General features: G+C 41.8%; 1 protein-coding gene across 1 annotated transcript in view; it reads left to right on the top strand.

The window, feature by feature from the left end:
- The window catches only part of CREB3L2 (cAMP responsive element binding protein 3 like 2), a gene marked incomplete at both ends in the record, with an annotated part of 71,710 nt that extends 49,211 nt beyond the window's left edge, over positions 1-22,499 (top strand). The window contains 10 exons of the mRNA XM_079536790.1: positions 4,235-4,401; positions 5,738-5,825; positions 7,612-7,793; positions 8,429-8,575; positions 10,276-10,334; positions 11,751-11,819; positions 19,398-19,497; positions 20,498-20,624; positions 21,314-21,539; positions 22,424-22,499. Of these exons, the coding sequence (XP_079392916.1) occupies positions 4,235-4,401; positions 5,738-5,825; positions 7,612-7,793; positions 8,429-8,575; positions 10,276-10,334; positions 11,751-11,819; positions 19,398-19,497; positions 20,498-20,624; positions 21,314-21,539; positions 22,424-22,499 (1,241 nt within the window). The remainder of the gene's footprint in view (positions 1-4,234; positions 4,402-5,737; positions 5,826-7,611; positions 7,794-8,428; positions 8,576-10,275; positions 10,335-11,750; positions 11,820-19,397; positions 19,498-20,497; positions 20,625-21,313; positions 21,540-22,423) is intronic.
- Between the last annotated feature and the right edge of the window lie 4,293 nt (positions 22,500-26,792).

Here is a 26,792-nt window from a genome sequence, read left to right as displayed (position 1 = left end):
ATGAATGTGTAATAAGGGCTTGGGAAAATCAGGAAGAGGGGGATGTGAGGGTGGAATTTGACCAGTGCATTGCTCCATCCCTTCTTTTCAGAGAGCTGATCATCTGGAATGACAGCTGTCACCATGCTTAAAAGGCAATGTCAAAGACCAGATAAATGCAGTTCTTCAAAGTTATCTCAGTGTTAAATGCACCATGTTGCTATCTCTGAAAACCTGTGAGTTGGTCAGAATAGCTTTAGTGCCTGGAATAACTTGGAGCAGTTGGTGCGGAGCTAAGCGGTGATGGCGGGGTGTCAGGTCAGGCAGCATGCTTAGGTCCCAGCGGAGGAGAGTGATGGGCTGATGGCCAGCATCCTTGTGATGAATCCAGGGATTAGAAATGATAAAGATCACAAAGCAAAGTCTTAGAGGCTGTGCCCTGTTTCCCTGGGCACCCATGGCCAGGCTACTCTTCCACTTGTATGGTAACACAAATCTCAAAGTGCAGGGCTAATTAGATGGTTCACTGATAACTCTCATTTATACATAACGTTCTCTCCCACAGGGAGTCTAAAGTAACTTGCAACTGCTAGCACTGCCACAGTGCAGCTTGAACCAGAGGTGAGAGAGACAGCAAGTGCATAGCACCCAATTGGGAGGCTTTGGAAGAAGTTATCCAAAGAAACGTTTGAAAGTTGCATTTACCAAGGGATAATGGATTTCCAGGCAAAGCTACCACTCTGGTGTTCTATCTGAATGGTCCACACAGAGCAAATAGGGTGGGGTCCACTCACCCACTGACCAGTGATTGCTGTCAACAGAATGGCACTAAGGATAAGGGAAAGGCTGAGGTTCTCAGTGGCTTCTTTACATCTGACTTTAAAAGTCAGATCAGTTATCCTTGGGGTAGTCTACCCCCTGACCAGGAAGTTTGGTATGGGGAGCAGAACAAACCCCCTACAATTCAGATGGAAATAGTTAGAGACCTACTACTCCACCTGTGAGGGTGCTCAGAGAGCTGGCAGAGGAGACAGCCAAGCCGCTTTTCTGCTTTCTATCAGTGTTCCTGGTCCTCCAGAGGACTGGAGGTTTTCCAGTATGACTTCCATCTACAAAAAAGTGTGTAAGGAGGATCTGGGGAACTACAGGCCCATTGGCTTGATCTTGGTGCCAGAGGAGGTTATGGAACAGATCATCTTGAGTGAGATCACATGGCATGTGTAGGACAAACAGGGATCAGGCCCAGCCAGCATGGGTTCATGAAAGGCAGGTCCTGTTTAAACAGCCTGATCTTCTATGATCAAGTGACCCTCTGGATGGATTAGGGAAAGGCTGTCAACACAGTCTACCTAGACTTCAGCAAAGGCTTTGACACCATCTCCCACGGTGTTCTCCTAGAAAAGCTGACAGCCTGTGGCTTGAACAGGTACACTCTTTGCTAGATAAAGAACTGGCAGAAAGGCTGGGCGCAGGGTGGAGGTGAAAACATTTAAACATTTAAATACAGCTGGCAATCCATCGGGAGTGGTGTTCCCCAGGGGTTGGTACTGGGGCCTGTCCTATTTAGTATCTTTGTTGATGACCTGGACAAGGGGATTGAGTGCACCCTCAGTAATTTTGCAGATGACATCAAGTTGGGTGCAAATGTGGATCTGCCTGAGGGTAGGAAGGCCCTACAGAGGGATCTGCACAGGCTGGATAGCTGGGCTGAGGACAATGGGATGAAGTTAATGTGACCAATTGCCAGGTCCCACACTTTGGACACTACCTCAGGCAATGGTATAGGCTTGGGGCAGAGTGGCTGGAAGAAATGTACCTGGGGGTGTTGGTTGATGCTTAGCTGAATGTGGGCCAGCACTGTGCCCAGGTGGCCAAGAGGGCTGATGGTATCCTGGCTTGTATCAGAAATAGTGTTGCCAGCAAGAGCAGCAAAATGATCATCCCTTTGTACTCAGCTCTGTTCAGGATGCACCTGGAGTACTGTGTTCAGTTTTGGGCCCCTCGCTACAAGGTGTCCAGAGAAGAGCAATAAAGCTGTGAGGGGTCTGGAGCACAACTTTTGTACTAAGCAGCTGGGTTAACTGAGTTTGTTCAGTCTGAAAAAGAGGAGGCTCAGTGAAGACCTCATCACTCCCTACAACCTAAAAGGAGGTTGTGGCAAGGTGGGGGTCAACATCTTCTCCCATGTAACTAGTGATAGGACAAGGGGGAACAGCTGTTCTTGAGGAAGTTCGGGTTGGATATTAGGAACAATTTTTTTTCCAGAATTGGAGAGAGGTGGTGAAGTCACTATCCCTGGAGGTGTTCAAGAAACGTTTAGATGTTGTACTAAGAGACATGGTTTAGTCTGGAAATACTGGAGGTAGGTGGATGGTTGGACTAGGTGATCTTAGAGGTCTTTTGCAACTCTTCTGATTCTGTGATTCTATGGAATGACATTCTTGTGTTTATGAGACATGCAGACAGAGTGCAAAAAGAGCAGTGTCCCCTCTCCCAAGTTAATATTTAGACAACGCTAATGCTACCTGTTTTTTTGTTTGTTGTTGTTGTTTTGTTAGTTTGTTTTTCTTTTCATAAATACTTCCATTTTCATTGTTCTGTGTTTCCTGGAAAGCTTTGGGACTAAGCACTTCAAGCAATTTAAGTACAGTGTTTAGCCCTTGCCTTACCATTCACTTTCTTGGCAGAGTTTGGCTTGCTGCTCTAGAGCATCTGATTACAGGATACATATTTTCAGTTTTAATTCCTTGGTGTGTCTTTTCTCAAATTACCTCTTTCCTTGCCAATGGTGGAGGTGAGGTCCACCACAAAGTAATGACTAGCACTGGCCACGTGCATTCTTCTCCCTTCTTGCAGTCGCTCAGCCCCCACCAAGCGCCTGTGTGCCAGATGCCTGTGTGGTCTTAATAGTAGCTGAGACAAACACAGAGGCTCTCAGACTGCTCTTATTTTTGTTACCTGCCTGCAGCTGGTGACATCCCACCAGCTCAATGTGTAGAGGCCTTATATCAGCCTCACAGACTGTTGGTGGCATAGCCACAGTGCCCTGAAAAACTCCTAGCAGTTGATGCTGTGTCCAGATAGTTCAAAACTGTGTTGCCATGTCCTAACTGTACTTCTCTATGTGTACGTGCTTGCTTGCTGCTTTAATTCCATATATGCAACAAATGCTGAATATAAAAGCAGGGAGGGCTTTGAAAGAGAGATCAACACCCTTTTCCTTTATGTATGTTTGTCCTTGCAATCCAACTGCTTGATTTATGGATTATGACCCTTGCAGCTGCTGGCAAGTTATGGCAGCAGACTGTACTATGGTGCAGCAGTGAGGAGTAGTCTTCTCCAAGAGGAAAGAAGACCTTGTACGGAACTTTAGCTCTAGGAATGGGATTTTTTGAAGGTAGAATTGCAATTTTGCCAAAAATATATCTACATCTCTCTTCAAAGTGGCTTCCAGGAATACAGGTGGGAAGCAAGCAACTTACCATACCAACCTCCTTCCAGTTCTTGACAATTCAAGGCAAACCCTTTGGCTTTGTTCAGTGAAAGATGGTAGTAAGCTTTCTTTTTAAGAAGTTGGTCTCTGCAGCCAGTTCTGCCAACATGTGATGCACATTTCATTGCTGCCAGTCTAAATCTGCATTCTGTGCTGTGTCTCCAAAACGCTCTGGGGAGGAAATTAGCGTGATCACCATGGTACTGTTCTCCTGTGAAATCATCAAAGCCATTGTCCCCTTTTATACTTACTAAATGAATCCTTAGGGAAAAAGTCTTGAATTTGAAAGAGTGAAAAATCCTTTGTTCTTAGAAGTGTAATATCACCTCTCCAGGTATGTGATGACTGCGGGCAGCAGAAGGAGCAGAAGGCTGGCTAAGCAGTACTTCTACAAGAATGAATAAAATGGAGTCAACTTAAGTTAGGTGTGTAGGACATGGCTCCCTGGCTGCTCTACCCAACACTTGTTTAATCTTGTTTTGCTAGGTGCTAGCAGCTTTTGGCAGTATGCAGTGATTAGTGCTCTGTGTCTTTCTGCACTGCTCCTCTGTGTATCCTGGGGCTAGGATTAGGTTACAGCCCCAAAACAGCACAGTTGTCTGCATTGACTGAGAGGTGAATAGGAAGGGCAGAGTGGTGTTGATGGACTGAAATGTCTTCTGTGTTTGTTTCCCTTCTCTGGAGGAGGGATGACATTATTTTCATTTGTAGTCTCTCTGTCCCTGACCTAAACATGTGGTATCCAATTTCCTTCCCTGGCAGGTGACCTGGAAAATGAGGACTGGTGTCTGGGTTCAGAACTGACTCCAGCAGCAATAAAGACTGAGCCAGCGTTGTGCGAGACGTCAGGCCTTGCTCCCTCTGTCAGTCTCACTGTCACTGCCATGTCGCTGGATGGCGAACAAGCTGAGCTGCATACTGATGTCCTGGTACTTGCAGACTTTCTCTTCTTCTCTTTGTGCAATTAGATATAGATTCTCCTAGAACACTGCCTCCTCTGTGCCAAAGGCGTCATTCAGGTTTCTCATCAAGGTCTCTGCTTTAACATTTTCTAATGCTTGCTGGTATCCCACTACTGCTGTAGAGTTTGTGTTTCAAAACTCATATATGCATCTTTATGTCTTACTGGCTGGATGCAGTTTTCTTTTATGACAGACAACGCAAACGCCTGGAGCTGATGCTTTTAAAAATTATTTAAACAGTCTCAAGTGAACTGGGCACAGCTGAGGTGACTCATTTGTACTGTGGAGTCTGTAACAAGCTAGGAGTTCCATAATGACTTGCCTTAGCACTGCTGTGTCTTCCCCTAATCAGAATGAGACCCCGTGAGTGAAGAGTTTTCCTTTTTGCCTGCTAAATCACTTTTTGCCAGGTCTGTCAAGCTCTGACACTTTGAGGTGCTGCTGCTTCCATACCAACTTGCCGAGTAAGGACAATTTATGATGCCCTTCTCCCATACCTGGAGCAGCCAGGGGGCATTCATGAGGGCTTAGTTTGATTGTGATTGAATTCAGGAGTTTGAATGGCAGCAGCTGATGGTTCCCCTTCAGTGGAGGAACTAACTGGTGGCTCACTACTATTGCACAAATTAATTACATTGTTTTTCTGGGAGAGATTTTGGCCACATTGAGCATGTTGAGGTGCCAGACTGACTTCCTTAAACCTAGGATTGTAGAATTCAGGCAGACTGGACAGCAGTTTGGCAGCCTGGTGAGCCAGCCTTGTCAACAAGCAAGTCAGATGTCCTCTAAATATAATTCAGCCACAGCCATCTCTATTACAGTTCCTCTGTATGGTGAAATGAACTTGGGGTCAATAACACAGTGCTCAGCATCTCACTCCTAGATGACAGTAGTTTCAAATGGGTTCTGCCTGCTGCCAGGAGCATTGCTGACTGCTCAAACTGGCTGTGTAGTCCAACAGATCCTAGTGGCAGCTCTGTTGCTATGAGAAGTAATTTGAGTGGGTTGCTTGCTAGCTTTCAGTCTGAGATGTCATCTCTGAGGCATAATCTTTTATTTAACTAAATACAGTAATAAAAAACACCACAGCAGGAATAGTCAGGGCAACATTTTCTGTAGCCTGGCTGGGCAGCGTTTTCGGTAGCCTGGCTAAGCAGAACTGTGTGAAGCAGTTAAAGCTTTGCCTGCAGCAGAGTAGGAGAGGGAAATATCTCCATTTATGGAGTATTCATCCTTGTATCCTTCAATTAAGATCTGAAGATGTGTGCTTTGGGTTTTCATGCTCTTAATTTCTCTTTTCTAGATGAAACCACTGAGCCAGAAAGCTCTTCCAGAGATTAAATTGGAGCCTCATGAAGTGGATCAGTTTCTGAATCTCTCTTCTAAGGAAGGTCTGTTAATTGTCTATCTAGTATGCAAGGGAAATGACCAGAATGCACGATGAGTATACTTTACCCTGATTAAATATTTGGCTTCCTTGTTTGCCATGTTAATCCTTATGCTGAAGCTGATGCCTTCCAGGGATTTGAATCAGACTGCTAAAAAGCCAATCTTTCTGACCTATTTATGTGGATTTTTTTTAAATTGGTTTTTGTTTTGCTCATCACAAAAAAAATTATCCCTATTTTGTCTGTGACGTATTAACAATTATGCAGTTGCTGGAAGGAGCTTGAATCCTTAACGTAACAAGATTATTTAGGTTAGAAGAGATCTTAGAAAAGAAGATTTCTCTTCTAGCCTAAGATGGGACTTAACAAGGCATAGAAAAGAAGTACAAGAGAAAACTTCACTAATTTAAATCTCTTTGCCTTGAGCTGCAAAAGAAAGCATGTGAGTTTATATTAAATTAAGTTAGAAGCATTTGAACATTTGAACATTCGTTTCAGTTCAGGTCTGAGAATCACCAGGGTCCCTTTGTACTATATAAATTAAGCAGTAGGAAGAGTGATGATCCCTTCACTTAGTGTAAAACACAGCTTTATGGCACATAATCTATTGACCTAAGAAAAGTTTGAAAGAGCCAAATACTGAAATTTAAGAAGATAACTGCATCTCAGTTAGGAACGCTTGATATTCTGTTAGTGAATTCATTTATGTAGATAAATAGAACTGCTCTAGGAAGGGATGCAACTGGCTTAGCAGTTAGGACAAAGGGAGTTTATATCTTAACCTAAAATGCAGATGAAATTGCTTGATTTGTGAGCTTAAGGAACTTACTGTCTTACAGGAGAAAGCAACTGCTAGAGTTAAGATGCTATCACACAAGAGCTCGTGTATAATGACTTCTGTTACTTTTTCTCCCTTCATCCTCCACCAGTTGATTTTTTCAACTCAAATTTGTAAAACCTAGAAGAATCCAGTCCTCTATCTTCCAACTGTAATTGCTATAAATTTACTTAAAACAAAACAAAACAAAACGCCCCACAAAAAACGGTCCAAAACAGCCATAGTTAGTTGCTCATGTAATCTGAGTAGCTGAGACATTGTGCTCTTTCTCTTGATCCTGTCCCATTTGGTCAGCTTGCCAGTTGTAGCACAGGTTCTCTTGACTGCCAGAGCAGTGCAAGTTTGCTGATGGCTGTGGATAGCAAAATGTTGAGAGAGATTCCTGGGGTTGCTTCTTTTGCTGCTCCTGGTCCAATAAAGCCTTCACTGTCAGGAGGTTGTCATTACCAACCAGTTGTGTCAGAGCAGACCCTTAGGGGATAGAATTTCTCTTTCCTTAACATGTTATATGAACATTATCTTCTCTTGAAAAGTACTGGCAATGTGTTAAATCCATAGCAAGGCTGGGAAAGACTGTTGTTTTTGGAGAGAAGGCATGCCAGCTCAGAGCCCTTTCTGTTAATGTGGTTTCCGAAGCAGGGTATTGATGCTGGAGGCTAATACTTAAATCTCAAGGCTTTTGGAGGTGTGGAAGTGTAGGCAGAAATGACTGGAGCAGATGAGCATAGCCTTGTTTTGTCAGTTGGACCTAAAGATAGCTGCTGTGTTTCATTCCTCCTTTAGAGGCCTGCATGCTCTGAAGGTCTTCCAAATTGCCACATTTGCTTGATCCATCATTTAGCAAAGGGTCCAAGTCCTGGAAACTGGGTGGTGACTGAATCAATGGCTCTGGTGAAGGCTTATGTTAGCACTCCAACCCTTACGTTGTTGTATTTCTCTCTTGCCATGCAGCAGTTGATCCCCTGCATTTGCCTCCAACCCCTCCCAGCAGTCACGGCAGTGACTCTGAGGGAGGGCAGAGCCCAGCTAGATCTCTCCCTCCTTCAAGCCCAATTCAGCTGCACGCCGCAGCTAAAGTGGCATCACGCACAGCTTCAGCACTCTCCAATTCCCCTCTCCTGACTGCACCACATGTAAGTTGAGCTGTATTTTTTTTTAACATGTCAGTTGTTTTTTTCTGGTTTTTTTGTGTGTGTGTTTTTGTTTGTTTTGCTTTTTTTTGCTTTTAAATTACTGTTTTTGCCATACATTTGCTAATTTCAGTTGTTCTTTGAATGAACCCAGCTCTGATCAAAACTGCATATCCAGTAATTCTTGTTCATTTGTCTATCCTGTTCCCACAGGGAATGACGTGTGCCTAACTGAGGCAGGGTTGAGCACATTTATGAGGTTTCTTCCAGTCTGGATTGTGTTTTACATTAGGACCCAGCCCTACTGGGTTAATTTGTCCCTAATACATCTACATCTGTCCTCTTGTTGCTATGTCTTGGAAATCAAGTGGTGATTTTTAGGGAGGGGTTTTCAGCACTGCTTCTCATTTGTCTCTTTCCCTGCTTGAGACGAGAAGCTTTACTGGTGGCCTCAGTATGTTCAGAGCTGGGCTGAAAGCATCTCAGTCTCTAAATGGAAGATATGTAAACGGTCTTTACCCTCCATTCCTTCCAGTTGCAAGAGACTGCTGAGTTAGTGTGCAGAGACTCTGTTCCCTAACACCTTTTCTCTGGGGCTGTGTGCACTGTGTTACATTTCTTCATTCTGTGACTTGCAGAAATTGCAGGGGACTGGCCCACTCATCCTGACAGAGGAGGAGAAGAGGACACTGATAGCAGAGGGGTACCCAATCCCTACCAAACTGCCCCTGACAAAAGCAGAGGAGAAGGTGCTGAAGAAAATCCGCAGAAAAATAAAAAACAAGGTAAATAATGTTCACTAAGCATCTTTGCTGGGTAATTCCTACTCAGCCTTCATTTAAAAATGTTGCAGTGTTTCAGTAGCAATGACCCCTAGTACTGCTGAATGCTGTAAGATGTCTTTTAACTAAGTATTTTTCTCTGTTCCTAAACACATCCATCACACTGTGACAGTGCCTCTGTCTAGGTATTTACCTGAACACTTAAACAATGGGGTATTTAGCAAACAGGGTATCAAGTTGCTGTTGCCTGCCTCCATTTTAAAAACTGTTTGATCCTTTCCCTTATGGATAGGCAAAGACTTGCGTGTTCTTTCCATAGTGTTGAAGGTGTTCTTTTCCATAGTTTCATGTTTTAAAGTCTGACTTTGTATTTCCTTGCCCTAGTCTTCTGATCACAGAATCAGACCTTGACTTTTAAATGAATAGTTGACAACAAGGCTGTGAAAAGCCCTGCAAGCCTTCTCTTTCTCCCCAAATGGCAAAGAGTTAGTGGAGGGAAGCATTTTTTCAGACTTAGCCAACTCGCTCATTCTGGAGAATATTAGCACAGCTTTGAAGGCTGATGCATTCTGTTACTGGTTTTGCTGACAGAGATGTAAAGTTGCCCACACTGAATTGAAATGTGGTCTAATTTTTTTTTTTTTTTCCCCCCCCAAAAAATTGTAAAGTTTCCTTGCACATTTTGTCACGGACGTTATTAGAGACATTCGTACTGGGGGAAATTGCTAGAGGCCTTTTGGTTGAACTCCCTGCTCTGAATGCAGAGTAAGCTTAGATCGAGTTACTAAATGGCTTGTCCAGTCATGTTTTGTTGTTCGAGTGATGGGTCCCCAGCTTCTCTAGGCAACCTGATCCATATGAGGCTGCTTTTCTGGATAAAAAATAAAATACAATCCTAATGTTTAATTGGAATTTCCTTTGTTGCAACTTGTATTTAATGTTCTTGTCATTTTGCTGTATACCTCTGAGAAGGTTGACTTAATCTTTGCTACAGCAATAGGATTCCCTCCTTACCTTTGTCTTTTTAAATCTGAACAAACCCAGATTTCTTTGCCTCTGTTGATACACCATGTGCTCCAGCATAGTTATTGTAGCAGAGGCTATCCTCTGGACTTGCTCCAGTATGTCTGAAGTATTTATTTCAAGGTCCCAAACTTCATGTAGTTCTCAACTGTGGTCTTGCAGGTGCGGAGTAGATGGGAAGAGATACTTCTCATAATCTGCTGGCTACACTCTTGTAACATAGCTCAGCTCTGGTTGACGTTCTTTTTTATGGGGGCGTATTGCTGACATGTTTCACTATTGTCTATCAGAATCCCTGAGTCTTTTTCTGCAAAACTGCTTTCCAACGTATGTATGGGTTTTTCTTTGACCAGAAGCAAGACTTTCTCCTGGCATCGTCTTTTAGTATTATTTGTGCTAGGATATTCTCTGCAGATGAATCTGATTTGCTTTTTAAGGTTAATTTTCTAAGAGCAGCGAGTGATCTTTTTGTACTACTGAGAGGATCTGTCTTGCTTCAGGATGTGGAAATGGACCAAGACAGTGCCTTGCTTGCCAAGAATAGGAATGAGAACAGCACTGAAGCTTGAATCTAATAATGTCAGGCCTTTTTACTAGTTTATTAATTCATCTTTGCTGCTTTTTTTTTTTTTTTTTTTTTCCTTTTCAAATATTTGGTGTTTTGCTTCCCTTTTCCTTAGATCTCTGCCCAGGAAAGTAGAAGAAAAAAGAAAGAATACATGGACAGCCTGGAAAAAAAGTAAGCCAGCCCCCTTCCTGTTTCAAATGGGCCAATAGCACTGTTTGCTGAAATGGGACGGGATCCATGCTGGGACTGTTGATGCTGGGACTGTTTTGTGCAAAAGTTCCAGCTGCCATCTCGTGGTTGTGACTGAGAAAAGGCCCTTCTTTAGTCTGCTTGTACTTTTGCTGAGATGCTGCGTACAAAGTGGTGCATGTTGATGGCTATGCCTGCCACCAACGCAAGGCTAATGTGCTGGCAAAGACCTTAAACCTCAAGGAAGACAAGACCTATCTACTATTAGCCTTCCACTCGGGCAAATGTGCTAGTCTAGTGGATAGGCATTGCCCATGGAAAAGTAGGGTTAGGGTGAATATAGTCTATCTTCTGGTACAGATGTAGACAGAAATAGGAAGTAAGTGAGCCAAGACTTCCTGGGAGAATAAGCAGGGCTCGGAGAAAGAACATGTGACCAATTGCCTTCCTTTAGCAGGAAAAGGCCAATCCTTAAATCACTATAAATCACTAACTGAGGTTAGTGATTTATATCCCAGTTTAATCTTTCTTGTAAGAAAGAAGTGTTTGGTATTTTTCTTATGCACTTCACCAGATGGATCTGCTAAAGCCCTGCATGATTTTTTGTGATACCCTCAAGGTAATTTCCTTTTGTTCAAAAGTCTTTATGGATGAGCCTTGGTTTCTCAGAGTCAGACTCGTGTGAAATTCTAGCATGTCTGTGCAGATTGGAAAGCATTTCCCTTTCCCTTTTTCCTTACATAGCTACTCAAGGTGGTCATACGTGTCTTATAGGAGTTCCATATTTTTATTTTAACTTCTTGTGTCAGGTCATATGATAATATCCTTTAGTTTAGGTGGGTTTCCTGGAACAGCGAAGAAACGAGTGTTCTCTTGGAAATAAATCTTCTGGCTTATTAGCCTCTGTAAGCATGAAAGTCAAGGATGTGATTTCAGAAGCATGGCATTTGTTGAATTACTTAGTGTGGTACCTAACAGTGAAATGCACACATAGAACACTCTTGCACAAAGTAATTGCTAACAACATAATCAGAGCATATTCAGTAACGTTTAAAGTATCTGTCTTGTGGTCTGATGCACAGAGAAAGTCATAGCAGGGTCTTCCTTATTGCTATTTCAAGGAGTAAAAAGTCGTTACAGACCATCCTGAATAAACTGGACCTAGTGGGGTATAGTTGACCAGCATAGACAGATGTTCTATAGCTAGTAGTATCTATTGCAGTGCCTGCAACACCATGAAGCAGGATTGAATATTATGACTGAATTTAGTTGGCGTAGCTTTTTCATTAGGTGTAGGAAAAATCATAGAGCTCACTGTGAAAGTAGATTTGGGTTGTTTTACAAGTTTTTGAATGTAAAAAACAGACATTTATTAATCTTTCCTTGTGTTGTCTCCAGAGTTGAGAACTGTTCAAATGAAAACAGCGAGCTACGTAAGAAGGTTGAAGTCCTGGAAAGTACTAACAGGTACAGTATGAAGGGAATAGAAAAAAAATAAAAATTAGATGAGCATGACAGTAAAAAAGTTAAATCCAGAAATTAAGACATCAGTTGAAATGTGAAGAATAGCTGTATCTGATCTGGTTAATATCAAAGAAAGATGATGGAGAATGGTTATTGTGAGTGTGCAGTGAGATGTAAGACATAGGGGCTTTGATGTCAGCTCTTAAACTGTCTTCCTAGCCTGTGGTGTGTTTCCCTTTTATTACCCTTCTTTGTGTTCTTCTTTTATACAAGGAAACATGGTTACTGATAACAAACAAAAAAGTGCAACTCTCCAAATTGTCCTTTGTCAGTGAAAGTCTGCTTTGACAGAAGGCCTTGACCTGGAACATGACACTTTGAGACCTTAGTTGCTTAGTTGCTCTGAGTCAGTGTTAGTTTATTCTGGACTGTTAGATATTACTGCAATTGTTGAACGCTGTTCTGATCATCTGACACACCATTAATATCTTTCACTTTAGGAAATACAACTTCCTTTGTAAGGATAATCAGTTTCTCATTTCTTCATTTCTGAAGAAAGAGGTGTCTCAGTGGTAACTTTTTCAAAAGATGTATAGCAGAAAATTATCTATAGCTGAGCTTTGAATTGGATATTAGCCAAGAGTGGAGTGTTAGTCATGGCTTGTGCTCAGTGTGTTCTCTAATGAACGCAAATTCCAATGAGTAGGTACTAGATGAGCCCACTGTTAATACCTTTTGCTTAAAGGCATTTGGAATGATGGTCGCATACAGCTACTGAACATGATGGTAGCAGTGAAGTGTGGGAGAAAGCTGGATTTTATAGGTAAGACCAACAGTCATGAAAAATGGCCCTAAAGGTTATCTGGCAACCAATGTATTGCTAATTGAGTGGCATGTGTTGTTTCTAATCTCTGGATCCAATCTCTAATTTCATGGAGCAAGACCCTCTAGCACTGTAATTTGCTAGAGAGTGTCTCCCACACACTGCTCATGCATACAGACATCTGCTGCTTGTTTGAAGGGAGCCAATCCATTTCTGTCCCTCCTGTATCTTCCTGCAGGGTTTTATGTAAAAGAGCTAGTTGTTCTGTAGGTGTTGAGTAGAGTTGTCTCTCTCAGAATCTGTTCCAGGAGGTACTGAAAACAACTGCTATAAGGAAGAGTGCAGCTGTGAATGACCACTCAGGGAAAACCTGTTCTCAAGCCTTAAATTTTCTCCTCAGTTTGGCTAAATTTGGTCAACTTTTTACATCTCTTGAGCAGGTGAAGATACAGTCATGAGAACTGCTCTGTTAATATTTCTCAGATTTTTAGGCAGGGCCTTTAGCATCTTCTTTGTTATTTTATTATCTTCATAGCCTAATGCTAACTGCTTTAAAATTATTTAGCTGTCTGTGTGATATTATCCCTCATACTCAGAACGTATGCAATGAGTTATATCGTTTACTTTCCTATGCAAGAGCACCGATAGTAATCTGCAGTGTCCTGCAGAGAAGCAGTTGTTCCTGACTCTGTGCACAAAAATTCTTGTATCTCATGGTGATGCTGGTTTGGGTATTTAGATACAAACTGTACCTAAAAACTGCTAAGGCTGCAAATTTGAGTACTGAAAAACTTGTTGAAGTTCCTGCTTTCATCAAACCTGAATTATGTAACACCAAATTGTGGTGTTTTGTTTTGTTTTCGTTTGGATTGGTTTGTTTTGCTTTGGAGATCTCACCCCAAAGAGCCACTTTCTCTGGTTTAGTTTGTGGCTGTGTTAACTTGTTCAGAGAGTGGTTCCAGACCCTTTTTTGATGTGCGTCAGTTGCTTTCTACAGTGAATTCAAAATGACTGGTTTCCTCATTGGTACAGAGCATTGATGTGTCATTCAGAAGCTATGCAAATGTTTCAGCATCCTGTGACTGGTGCTTCCATCTCGTACTTAGGCAGGGATCAAAGCTCGTGAAGAAGTGAAGGTCACATTGTGCTGTGTCAGTTTATTCTTGGATGCTCAAATTTAAACACTTAGGACCTTGTTTTTCTAAGTTCCTAGCACACAGTCATGCACACATATAACTTATTTAATATGCCCAAAGCATGGACCCAGTTGACTTCAGCTGCAGCTTTGAGCAGTAAAAAAAATGAAGAGTTCTTTTAAGGCTTCATTTAAAAGTAGATCTACAAGCATTATAGCTGCTTTTTATTTGCAGAAAATTGGAAGACTTGAGAAAGATAACAGGAAAATAACACTGATTACATATGGAAATGCTCATACATCCAGTGTATGAAGCCAAAGTTGTTGTACTGTTGTTTGTTTTTTTTTTAATGTTGTTGGAAAATTGGGCTGTAGCTGCTCACTTAAAAGTTTATGCACATGTATGTACAGTCAGTGTTGTGTTCTTATAGTCTGGCTGGAGCTGAGAGGAACTGACAGGCAATGCCCTAAATATGCAACTATTAAACACCAGAGTTTTCCTTCTGTATCTGTAACCAGTATTTCAGAGCATGTTGTTATTCTATATATAGAACAAACTTTGCACAGATACATACCTAGGACTTCAGGGAAACCCTACTTACATTTTGAAGTCTGGCTCCAAACCATGGGAGCACTGCAATTTCTTCTGCTAAAAGAGTAACATGAAAAATTTTAGAAGAACCTTCCCTGAGAGACTGCCTTAGCCTGAAATTCTGGATCTGAAAAGATTTGATGTAAAAGGTGCAAATGTGGTCCAAAAAAATTGCATCCAAAAGTATCTTCTTTGCCTTTCATATATCTTAAAAGGAAGGCAGGAGTCTGGGGATCAAGATGCAGGGGAGTTTTTAATTCTCATTAATGTGAGTGGGTGTCTGCAACATTTTTGGCTTCTTCAGGATTAGAACACTAGCATATGTTTCTTCTCCTAATTTAAGTGACTCAGTCTCTTACAAGAAACCCATCCAAGTTCCTTCCTAAGGAGTTTTCTCAAAACTACAGGAACACATTATTACATGTGTGTTTGTTATGTCTTGTAGCCACAAGTGAGTCAGGATCTCATTGGCTTTGGGGCACTGCTGTCTTAGAAGGGTGTGAAAAAAAGCTGGCATCAAGACTTGAACTGACTTGTCTCCCTTGCCAAGAAGGCTTGATCCATTCATCTGGTGACACTGGGACTTCATAGAAACTGCCATTAGTCTAGGTTTTGATTCTGCTCTATGACACCAGTGTTGTCCAGCTGGGAGCAATGACTATTTGGGCTAAAGACAGTATTGAAACACCAGGTATTGTGTGTGTGATGTATGAGAAGTACCTTTGTTTTTCACTTCTATTAAATCTGTATTTATAAATATATCGATGGCCACTTTTCTTTTGGTAGGAAGAAATAGGTAAAAATAGGAATTAGCATGTGATTGAGAGTGTAAATATTGTTGAAACGCATGAATAATGCATGCAGGTAGCTGCTAGAGTTGCTCTGGTGAAGTAATGACTAGTAAGTTGTGCAGATATCCACTCTGACAAGTATCTCAAAGGCAGTGGCTTTATAAATACAATTGGCATGTTTTTGCAGCGTTTCTGCTCCTGCTTAAGCCATTGTTGTAACTCCCAGTCAAACTGAATATTGTATCAGTCTGATCCACAAGGGTTTATCAGCACCAAAACTGCCAGACTTCACTGGTTCACATGGCTGTTCCTTCATATGAAGCTGATAAGCCTATTTGACAAATCTTCTTCAAGAAGAGAAGGATCTGGATTTAAGTTACGATGAGACATCTTGCACTTCATACCACCTTCATAACAGCTGACCAAGGTTGGCAGCTCTGGAGCAACTTCTTGTTTTTCAAGCATCAGGACAATATTTTTATGCTGAAGTGTCTGATGAAAAAAATAGTGGGTTTTCATGTTTATAATGCAAGTGAGAAAATTAGTGGATTTATTTGTTTTGCTTTGGAGTACTGTGATTTTGTGATGAGAACCTTACCTTTATAGGACAGGCAGAGGAGTAATTATGTGTAAAGCTGAAAGAGAACATTTTTTCTCCTTTTAAAATCAAAGTTAAGTTTTTTTCCTCAAAATACTGCTTTGAGGAATACTGTATTGAGGAGGCCTTCCAGGTGACTAGGTTCTGTGGTGACAAATTTTCTCTGCTGACTGAAAACATCACTGGAAGCAAAGGGGAAGCATTGACTTGTTCCTTATTCTGGTAGTGAAAAGTGTCCTTTTAGAGAGGATTTTGTGAATGCACACATGAAAATAAGACATCATGGGCAGAGTGGATTTGCCGGGAGTGCTGGAAAAGAAAGCAGGAGTCTTCAGTTATTTTACAGCTTTCCTATGAGGTGCTTCTCTTGGCAGGGAAAAGCGTGAAAGAACGTTCACACCTCCTGGGGAAGTGACCCTCTAATTGAATATCACTGGGAAATGTGTCAGACATAGTGAAAATAATCCCTGTAGGTACAAAGCCCCTTATGCATGCTGCTTTGGGATTGCATTTTCTCTTGCTAGGATTTAGCCACTGGCAGTGTGTTTCAATAAGAGCATCTTGGTCTTTCTACTGACACTGTTCTTCAGAGCAGAGAACTACTCCAGAGAACTGTTCCTTATCCTTCTCTTCTTAGTCCAGATCATTCCTGCAGTCATCCAGTAGCAATGAGAGCAGCTTGTGTGTGGGAAAGAACTCTTCACCTTGGAATCCAATCTTCCAGAATTTCCTCTTCATATAGAAAAAGAATGCTCTCATTTTGATGATGGCAGTGTAAAAAAATATAATAAATATCTGAGCAAATAAACTTGCTTCTTGCTCTCACATCAGCTTTTGCTACTAGTTTGAAAAATGCCCCTGTAGCCTGTCATCTCCAACCACTGAGCCTGTGTCTGCTGAAAAGATCACAGAAGCTCTGTTCAAGCAACTTGGCAGAGAAAAACATTTTATGTGAATGTAGTTGGTCAGAAAGGTGAGAGATGTATCTTCTATGAATACCTGCAAAATTATGTTTTTCAAAATGAACCTTTTGGAATCAGTGCTCTGGGTCCACTCTTCCCAACAGGACTTTTTAATGGGACTCAAAATAGCAGAGATGAGCAAAATTACATGTTCTCTCTATTGATATTCTCACCATCCATTAGCTGTTTTCTTCCTTATGACTCCACAAAAAGTGGCAAGAGTGATCAACTTTTCAAGTTTGCAGCCCCCAAGCCGAGGAGGGAGCTCCTTCCTTCTCATGCCACACAGCTCTTCTCTGTCAAACCCAATGATCACAGAATCACAGAAACACCAACGTTGGAAAAGACCTACAAGGTCATCCAGTCCAACCATCCACCTATCACAATAGTTCTCACTAAACCATGTCCCTCAATACAACATCCCAACGTTCCTTGAACACTTCCAGGGTCGGTAACTCCACCACCTCCCTGGGCAGCTCATTCCAGTGCCTGACCACTCTTTCAGAGAAGCAGTATTTCCTAATGTCCAGCCTGAATCTCCCCTGGTGCAGCTTGAAGCCATTCCCTCTAGTTCTATCCCTGGTTACATGAGAGAAGACAATGAGCCCCAGCTCACTGCAACCTCCCTTCAGGTAGTTACAGAGAGCAATGAGGTCTCCCCTGAGCCTCCTCTTCTCCAGGCTGAACATTACCAGCTCCTTCAGCTGCTCCTCATAAGTCCTGTGCTCCAGACCCCTCACCAGCCTTGCTGCCCTTCTTTGAACCTGCTCGAGGGCCTCAATGTCTTTCTTGCAGTGAGGGGCCCAAAACTGGGCACAGTACTCAAAGTGTGGCCTCACCAGAGCTGAGTACAGGGGGACAATCACTGCCCTGTTCTGCTGGCAACACCATTTCTGATGGAAACCAGGATGCCATTGGCCTTCTTGGCCTCCTGGGCACACTGCTGGCTCAGCACTGATCAAGCCTGTAATGGTTTGGGGGGGATTTAGTCTTCCATAACAGCACGGAAATGACAATACATAGCTAGCATTGCTATATAACGTGGCATATGGTGGGAATACTGTATGCAGTGTGTACTGTGCCATAAAATGAGATATCCTCTGTATGTAAATCTGTGTGATCTCTGAGCAGTGAAGTGGGTAGGAGGGAGAGACTTCCAAGAGATGTTAGCAAAGAGAAGGGTGTTAGAATGGTCTCATTGACATGATGGATGTTGTTTTCATCTCTTAATTTGTCTGTGGTCTATAGCAGTGAATGAAGGACTTAATTAGACACATCAATTTCTTTTTTTTTAATACTGATCTGCAGAATAAACTGGGTTCTCAAGAGCATGCAATACATCCTTCCTTAATAAGCTGGAAAGGATCTGCTGGCCCAGATAAATCTGTGCTGTGAGCATGCCTTGTGCTCATTTCAAAATGCAATCCTGAAGTCCTTGAATACATTAAACTCTAATTAGCAATGATCATTGATGATTAAAAAAGGTCTATAATAATAGGAAGACAAGTGTATATTGAGCCATAAAGGCACCTCTGGGTCTGTCCTACAATTAGCTTTTAGCAAGTTTGATCTTAAAATATTCCTTCTATTTTCTCTGACATCCTAACCTTGCCTCTTGTTCTAGTATTTGACGTCATGGTCTCCAAAATTGTTGCCTGGAGTTTTATGGGGGTTACCCTCAGAAATAGTGAGGCTTACATAAGAAGCAAAAAGTAGAAATGGAAACAGCAAAGTCAACGTCTTGATGTAACAGTGCATGATATTTGACTGTATCGAGGACAGGTGTTTGGGTTATTCCTTCTCTGTTATAGAAAGTTCAAACGAAAGTAAAACGGAAACTTGTGAAAACCCAATGCCGATTATTCTTTGAGATCATTTCCCAATTAAATGATAATATCCTGACTGTAGCCATTGATGATGCTATAGCAAAAGAAAATCAGCAATTGAGGCAGAAGAATACCCTCCAACTGGTCCATAACAGTTGACTCAAACCAGAAGAGAATTACTAGTGTGGTTGTTACCTCTAAAAGGCACGGTCAGAGTAGCTGCTTCAAGCCACTGTGGTTTTGTAAACTCCTGGAGGATTTAGCAAATAGCAGTGAAGTACTTTATTTAGCAAATGCATTTATGGGAAATCAAGTCTGTGCTTTAAATCCCTTTCTTTAAAAAAGGTCCAATTCACTGTACAGCGAGTTTTCAGAAAAAGGGTGTAGCAGTATACTTCTACCACCAGTAACAGCAATTAGAAATTGCTTTTGCACCATTTCAAGTAACTGTGAAACTCCTGCTCAATTCATGATACAGAATGAGGCTGTATAAGCAGTCACTCACTTGCACGTAGAGCAATCCCTGTTGCTCACACATGTACTAGAATTTCCTAGAGAAAGTCTGAAAATAGTTTTTTTATTTGTAAGAACTTTCTGAATAAGGTAAAGAAGTCATTGTTCGGGGATGTCAGCTGAGGGAAAAGCAAAAGATCTTTTTGAAAGATCCATTGCTAATCCATGCAAGAATTTTGTAAAAATTAAACTCATTCCTTACTTCTAATTTCAAGGGGAGGACTTTAGTCATCTGTATCTTATTGTAACTGCTAAAAGTATTATTGCCGGGTGTAGAATTTGAAGCAAAAACAAGTAGATCAGGACATCTGATGCTCACATCTGTTGTCTTTTCTTTCCAGAACACTTCTGCAGCAGCTGCAGAGACTCCAGGCCATGGTTGCTGGGAAGGTGTCCCGTTCGTGTAAGGCAGCTAGCACACAGACAGGGACCTGTCTTATGGTGAGTACTCTCTAAAGCTGGGGATTGTAGAGGAGTGAGGTTCTCTTTCCACTGTTCAAAAGCACAGCTCCTGTTCTGCTAAGCCCCTCACTTACAAATTCTCAGGTTGGGGAATTTCTCTTGATAGTTTAACAGTTCATTCTGAGGGAGGTGGGACTTCTGACTGGTGAAGGGAAGGCATTAAATTCTGTTGGAGACCGTGCCCGTGTTTTTGCTGGGCTGCTGCAGTGCTAAAGGAAGCAGTTCTGCTCATCTGGGTGACCTGTTTTATTATTTCCTACATTTTTTTTTAATGTTAGAAATGGTGTCTAGTGCTGTAAAATGAAAATGAGGGTGCCGTTTGATTTTCAGATTTTAGATACCAGTAAAAATAAACTTTTAAATCTGAATAAAAATATGACTAAGGCTGTAAATTTAAGTCTGCTCTATTTCAGTAATGTCTATCAGGATAAGAAGAGGGTTAGAATGAAGCTCTTCTTTCCTTACACCCAGCCAACAAGTTCCCTTTATGCTAGTGCTATAAATTGATGGAAATTATATTCAGGGCCTTTGCTGTTCTCATCGGCTGCCAGCCTCTCTGTCACTTTCAAGCAAGACTGGGGCCAGCAGCAGAAGTAACCTTGGAAATTCCCAACAGTATCTGTAAAACACACATGCCAGTTGTGTCTGCTTTTCAGCTTTGGGAAGAAATAAGGCAAGAGGCCAAAATGATGTCAGACACTGAAAACAAACTCCAGCATTAAAGCACAGAATTTGTTCTTGTATCTGTGCCTTTGCTAAGAGGTGTGGTAGGTAGTGACAAAAATAGCCTCAAGTCACTTGTTTTGATAACGTATCAGATCTGCTTTGTGTCACTTTTTTGTTTTGATGCAGATGTGGCACTGAGGGACCTGGTTTAGCAGGCATGGTGGGGATCGGCTGATGGTTGGACAAGATGATCCTAGTGGTCTTTTCCAACCTCCATGATTACCTAACGTCTTTCTCTTTTTCCTTGTGCCAGATGGTGGTGCTGTGCTTTGCAGTTGTTTTTGGCAGCTTTTCTCAAAGCTATGGACCATATCCTTCGGCTACAAAGATGGTGTTGCCCAGGCAGCATTCCTCACCAGAGTCCTACACAGACTCCATTGGTAAGTGAACACCACCAATGTCTTGTTTCTTGTTTAGTTGCTCTTCAGCACTTGATTTTCACCCACATCCCCAAAGCCCATTCCCAAGCACCTCTTGCTCTTCTGCTACTTAGGTGGCTGTACCCTGATATACTTGTGGTTTTCAGATGATATCTTGGCAAGTTATGCTGATGGCAGTGAACTTAATAAAGATCAGAAAAGCCTTCCCCCCCCAGTTTGCTTTGTACTTCAGTTTGAAGCCTTTCTGTTTCTGTTTGGGGAACTAAAGAACTAGTCTTTAAAGGTAAAAGGTAGCAGGAGAGCTTGATTTCTGCTCCTTGCTACATCCTTGCTACTGTCAGTAAGTGCAACTATCAGCTGTTATTTCTTCTGCCAGTGTTATCTGAGTGTCTAAGGACTGAATGGGAAGCTTAGTAGTACATAGCAGTTAAGAAGTGGTAGCATTAAACCTATATTATTAAAGTGATTACTTCATTTTGCTCTTGTTCTTTGAAGAGTTCAGAACTTCTTTGATCCCTACCAAACCATTGCTGCAGTGTCTTCCCACAGCTATCAAACCACCAATTAATCGTGATGAAAAGACCTTTGCAGCTCTAGTTCTGCTCTGATGATTTCCTGAGATGATCAGGGCTGCACTCTTTGCCCAACCTGTTGCTCATCTCGGTTTTGCCTTCTGTATTTGCATCCAGTGAGGTCACGGAGTCTGCTAATTTATGAAGAGCCTCACCAACTGGAGGAGTCGTCAAGCCCGATCTCATCTGCAGATCGAAACGACAGGCATGCAGACAGCAGCAAGTATGCGGCGCTAGCTCTGGAAGCTGTGCCAGTGATGCAGCGGGATGATATCATGGAGTTCACAATAGCCAACGAGACACGGCTAGAGAAATCAGTGCTGCTGGGCTTACAGCAGCACAGGTGAGTGCGTGGTGGACTGCTTGTGAGTGAGACAGGTGTTTGAAGTCTCTGTCATGGAGGCGAGGTGCTGTTCTGGGCACAGTGCAACTTGAAGTAACAGTTTGGCCTCTGTCTGAGGAGCTTATAGGCAAAGATACTGTCACCCTCTTTTGGAGAAGTGAAAATGTGTATGTATAATACTCTAGTAACAAAGCTACTGAACTCAGTGGTAGCCCCTATAAGCCTGTTAGTTTTGCCTCCTCCACTTCTTTAAGCACTTACGTGCACGTCCCCTAAAGGAGTAAGCTTTTGCCATTCGGGTGGAAGTGTGAGGCTGTGACTCATGGGGCTTTGTAAGAAGTTAGGGTGTGAAGAGCTTAAACTTCCCACAGCAGCAATCTTACTAATGCATGCTGTGGAAAGTTAGCAGGATTTGACTTAGGAAAAAAAAAAACTTGTCAGGTTATCTGAACTACTTAACATGAAATTCTTTCATAATTTTTTTTTTATCATGAATTTATATTTGGGTCCTCTGCAAAGAAAGATTCACTGGTTAAATATATGAGTATGGTTTTTCTTCCACTGTACCTTTACTTGTCCTCAGGTCTTGGTCTCTGCTAACAAGCAATAGCAAACACACCAAACAGTTGGATTGTGTTTAGAGGAGTGCTTTTCAGAGGTCTAAGTTGAGTGATGTCATCCTAAGAATGCCTTCTGAACACTTGTATCAGAGTTATACCAGGGCCAAAGAGATGACTAATTCAGTGTGTTATCATATCCAACTGACAAGTGCCTGTTAAAATGCTGAGTGCCTTTTTTTGCATTAGCCAATTTGAGCAGGATGTGCACTTTTAAATATGACTGTTAGTGTTAACCTTTGTTGTTGCTTTTTTTTTTCCCTACAGAGTCAACTCTGAAATTGAAGGAAATGAAACACTGAAGATAATTGAAATAGATAGAAGAGTCAATGCCACCTCTTAAAAATAAAAAGGCCTTTTTTCTTGACTTCCCTCTTTCCCAGATATTTTCAACCAAAGTCCCCCTGACTTGTCATCCTTAGTGAACCAAAGCACAAAAGAGGGAGTTGACCAAATTCTGCATTGACTGGTGAGACTGTGACTGTAGATGGAATCTCTTGTCTTGTGACTCCCTTCCTTACTTCACACAATCCCTATATTTGCTTTTATTTCTTTCCTGTCTGGTAATACAAGGGCAGGGTTGAATTATGATTGCAGATGATACCAGCAGTGTGCTGATGATCGATCTGTGTATGTGTGCCAGTGCTTGCATGTATACATCATCATCTGTGCATAACGTCATTGGGTAGAAGAGTGGAATATGCAAAACTGATGGGAGCAAGTGGTTGATGGGTTTCTTGGGAGAAGGTAATTAAGAGAAATAGGAGAGGCAGTGTGATGCTGCTCAACTTTAGTCACGGTTCTATGCTCACTGGTCTGTAGAACTTGATCCTTTTTGGGAGGAGTGAGAAGCATATGTTTCATCTGCCTTTGAAAGCACAAGAATGGGCCCCAATACTATTTTGTTAACAGCACAGGCAGGAGAGGTATGGACAGTGACGGTGCTGAATCATCCTCCCCTACATCTTTGTCTCTTCTCCTCACCAGCCCCTATGTCATTTAGTGTAACAGGTTTCTGTTTGCACTGGAAGCAAACATGGTAGGCATCCCTACTTCTTCTACCCTTATGGAATTCAAGTGAAGATCCATCACTGTCTTGTCACAATGTCTGGGACAAATGGAGTAATTTAACTGATTCTGTTTAGAAAGCAGGTTTTGTTAACTTCAGGCAGTGTTTTGGGTGGATGTTCCTTAGTCTGCTGAAGGCTAATCTGTTTAGTTCAGATCAATTCCTTCCCAATAAACTAAATCAATGTTAAGTCTTAAACCAGAAGTGCCTCCTGAGAGGACCGTATGGATTTTATTTATTGGCTTCTAGTTGCATTGATGGAATTTCTTGTGTAGACCAAGTCTTGTTGTGTTCTCCTTTTTTTTTTTTTTTTTTTTTTTTCCATTTTCCTGTTACTGTTGTAAATAGTATTTATTAGCTTTGCAAGATTTTGTTCAAGGACTTATATTGGATTAACCTCCCCTAACCCTGCAAGTCATCTTGGCAAGCTCTGAAATTGGACATACAAATATCACGGAGCATCCCATTCCTTCCCTCTAAGCTTGAATTGCCTTAAAATAGTCATAGGCCTCCTCTTCTTCATGTGTTCTTTTCCAGAGATGAGATCTTAGATCAACTGTTTAGCCAAATAGAATGCATACAATTCAGGCCTGGAGGCGGTTAGATGCTGTACTAACATACAGCAAGGCAGTCCCTGACCTGAGGAGTTGGTATGTAGGCAGCAGACAAGGCAAAAAAGGAATGAGGCAGGCACACAGGGAGGTGAAGTGACTGCCCCAAAGTGTAGTGGATGAACTAAAGAACCACATTCAAATCTGATCCTAGTCCAGTCCACTTTTTACTTTGCCGTGTTTCCTTCTTCTGTCGCCTAAGACTTGTCCTTCTATTGCCTTTCTCACGCCTTTGCCTGAGTTGTGCTTCTTGGAATTTGTCCTTGGATTGGCACAGCCAATTCTAGCTCATGATTTGAGCATGATTTGGGATTGCTCTTATTGCTACAGAATGGCACTCAGACTTCATTGAGGATGAATTTAATGTGAAAAATCTTAGTTCAGCAGACTAGCATAGCTATTTTACAGTTTAACATAAGTCGATTTAAAAAAAGAAACAACAAAACAATTTTGTAGCTCTATTTTTTTTCCCCTTGTGATAAATAAGGGAAAAACTAACTAACTTAGCCTTACAAGTAATTTTTTACTATGTACAGTAGTTATTTCCTGCAAGTATTCTATTTTGTAAAATATTGGATTTGTATTTTATTGTAGCAGCTGCCACACCTGCTCCTTTCTTGTTCTTCATTCTCTTCAGACTTTCTTTCTTTAGTGTCCTATTTGCTATCTGCTCTTAGGCCTAACTCAAAGCTCAAAGAAAGAAATGGAAAGAATTTGGTGGACAACAGTGGGCTTTGGTTTGCCCTCCCTCTTTCCCCCCCTGGGCCATTTTAAGAAGGTATTTCACCATAGCGAGAGTGAAATGTATGCCTGACTCTACAAGCTGATAGTGAGTGTTGGCGTACGGATGTACTTTTTGCTTTATGTCCTATTCATCTATGCAAGTGCCTTTTTACTAATTTACCTTTGGTAGAAATGAGAGAAGAATGCCGTTTTAGACCATTTTGCAAGAATTCCCTTCTCGGCATGGATCAGTGAACCTTTAGAGCTTCTTTCCCTTCACAACGATCCTGTTAAGTCCTCTACATCATTCCAGTATCCCACAATGGCTTTTGGATGTTTTTTTGAAGCAAGGCTTCACCTAAATAGCAAACACTACTAATTGGTGTCGCTGACAACATCACAAGGGAGATGGCTGTGTATTTCAGCCACATGAGGTCAGCAAAGAGTCACAGAATCATGGAATGGTTTGGGTTGGAAAGGACCTTTAAGATCATGTAGTTCCACCTCCCTGCTATAGGCAGGGACACCTCCCTCTAGACCAGGTTGCTCAGAGCCTCATCCAGCCTGGCCTTGAATGCCTCCATTAGCCTACATTATTTTAAATGGTGCTCCTTGAAATAGCATTAATCTAAGCAGGACAGCTATGTTGTCTCAGAGGTCGGAGGGGGCATTCACGTCATCACTGGGCAACCTGTGCCAGCGTCTCAGCACCCTCACAGGAGTGTCAGGAGAAAGCTGGGATGACCGTTTCGCTATGAAATAGCAGACCCACATAAGTGGGCAAGGTCATAGCTTAGAATGTTCTGTAAGTGGTATTTTGGTTTCAGAGCACCCACGGTTTGCCACTTCTGAGTGAAACTGAATACTCGAGGCTTCTGCAAAAGGGGCATCAAACTGTCAAGCACAGAGTTGCTTTTAATTGGGTTGCAGTTTGCACTGTGCATAAACAGAAGGCCAAGCTGCCTGAGCTTGTGCCCACTGCCAGCTAAATGGATCACCTCTCATTGCAGATACTGCTGACTTCATTGTATTGAAGTAAAAATTGAATTTTTTCCCAGTACTTGGAAGAGACAATTTTGCAGTACCCAAGTAAACTCCTTTTCTGAGACCTCCTTCAGTAAACCCTATTGATGCTTTGCCTTCTTACTTGCTTAATTTGGACCTATCAATTCAAATCTTAACAGGAGATAATCATGTTTTCATCTGAAACATTTTAAATTGGTCATATTCAGGGTCAGACCCTGCTGAACTAATTCATCTGAACCAGTCTGGCAACACTGATTTTAACTGCTGAATAATATGCTTCTATAATCTTCACCTGTCTCATTCTTTAAATAATTTTTAAGTACTCTTGAGAATCTCTTGAGCTAACACACACATAGTTTGTGGATTTTATTATTAAATACTATTTCTTTATAATAAGGAAATCCTTTGCTTTACATTGGAATGTTTGTGACCATTTTTCTTTAGCAACCTTAATTGAACAGATTTCTCTTTGAGACAGTAGGAGCCAAGTATCTCCCATCATCACCCTCCCATGGGCTGATATGTGACAAGAACCTGCTGCCCCTGGGGTGAGCAATGGCCATGCCCTAGCAGGGGGCAGGGGAGACCCAAGGGCAGGCCCACTGAGATCCAAGGGGAAATGTTGCAGAGGAAGCTGTATGTGCTAAGGATGTTGGTTGGGAGCAGTAAGGGGTGTTCAGGGAGGGAGGATGCCAGTGTTTATAATGATCTCAGCCATATTAGTTGAGTCTGTAGTGTAACAGTATGCCTTTTGCAGTGGTCAGTGACATGGGATGACGTGTGCGTATGGACAGGGCAGACAGAGGCCTTGTGCTACCTGATATCCACTTCCATTAGAGGACTTAAGCAATCCTTAGAGTCTTCAACAGCAACTTTGTGCTGTTTGACATCATGGTTATGTGCTAGTAAACTTCACTTTGATGCCCATAGCCTCAAAGCATGCCTAGATCTGTCAGTTCTTTGCTTCTAGGGAGATAAGCTATGAAGGAATTAGGGCATTATTTTATATATATATATTTAAGAAGTATTAAGCACAGGGCACGTGACAATTCTAACCTTGTTACCTGTGTGTAGATAATGTTGGTGTTGGGTTTTTTGTTTTGATGTTTGATTTGCCAGGCTATTTATAGTTCTTTGCTGCATTTCTTTTATTTCCTTCTCACCATTCAGTGTTTTCCAGCAGCACGGAGTAATATTGGATTAGATT

The sequence above is a fragment of the Tetrao urogallus genome (assembly GCF_951394365.1).
Source record: "Tetrao urogallus genome assembly, chromosome: 1".
NCBI classification, from domain to species: Eukaryota; Metazoa; Chordata; class Aves; order Galliformes; family Phasianidae; genus Tetrao; species Tetrao urogallus.
Note: the sequence above shows the minus strand (reverse complement) of the source record. Positions and strands in the feature narration are given on the sequence as shown.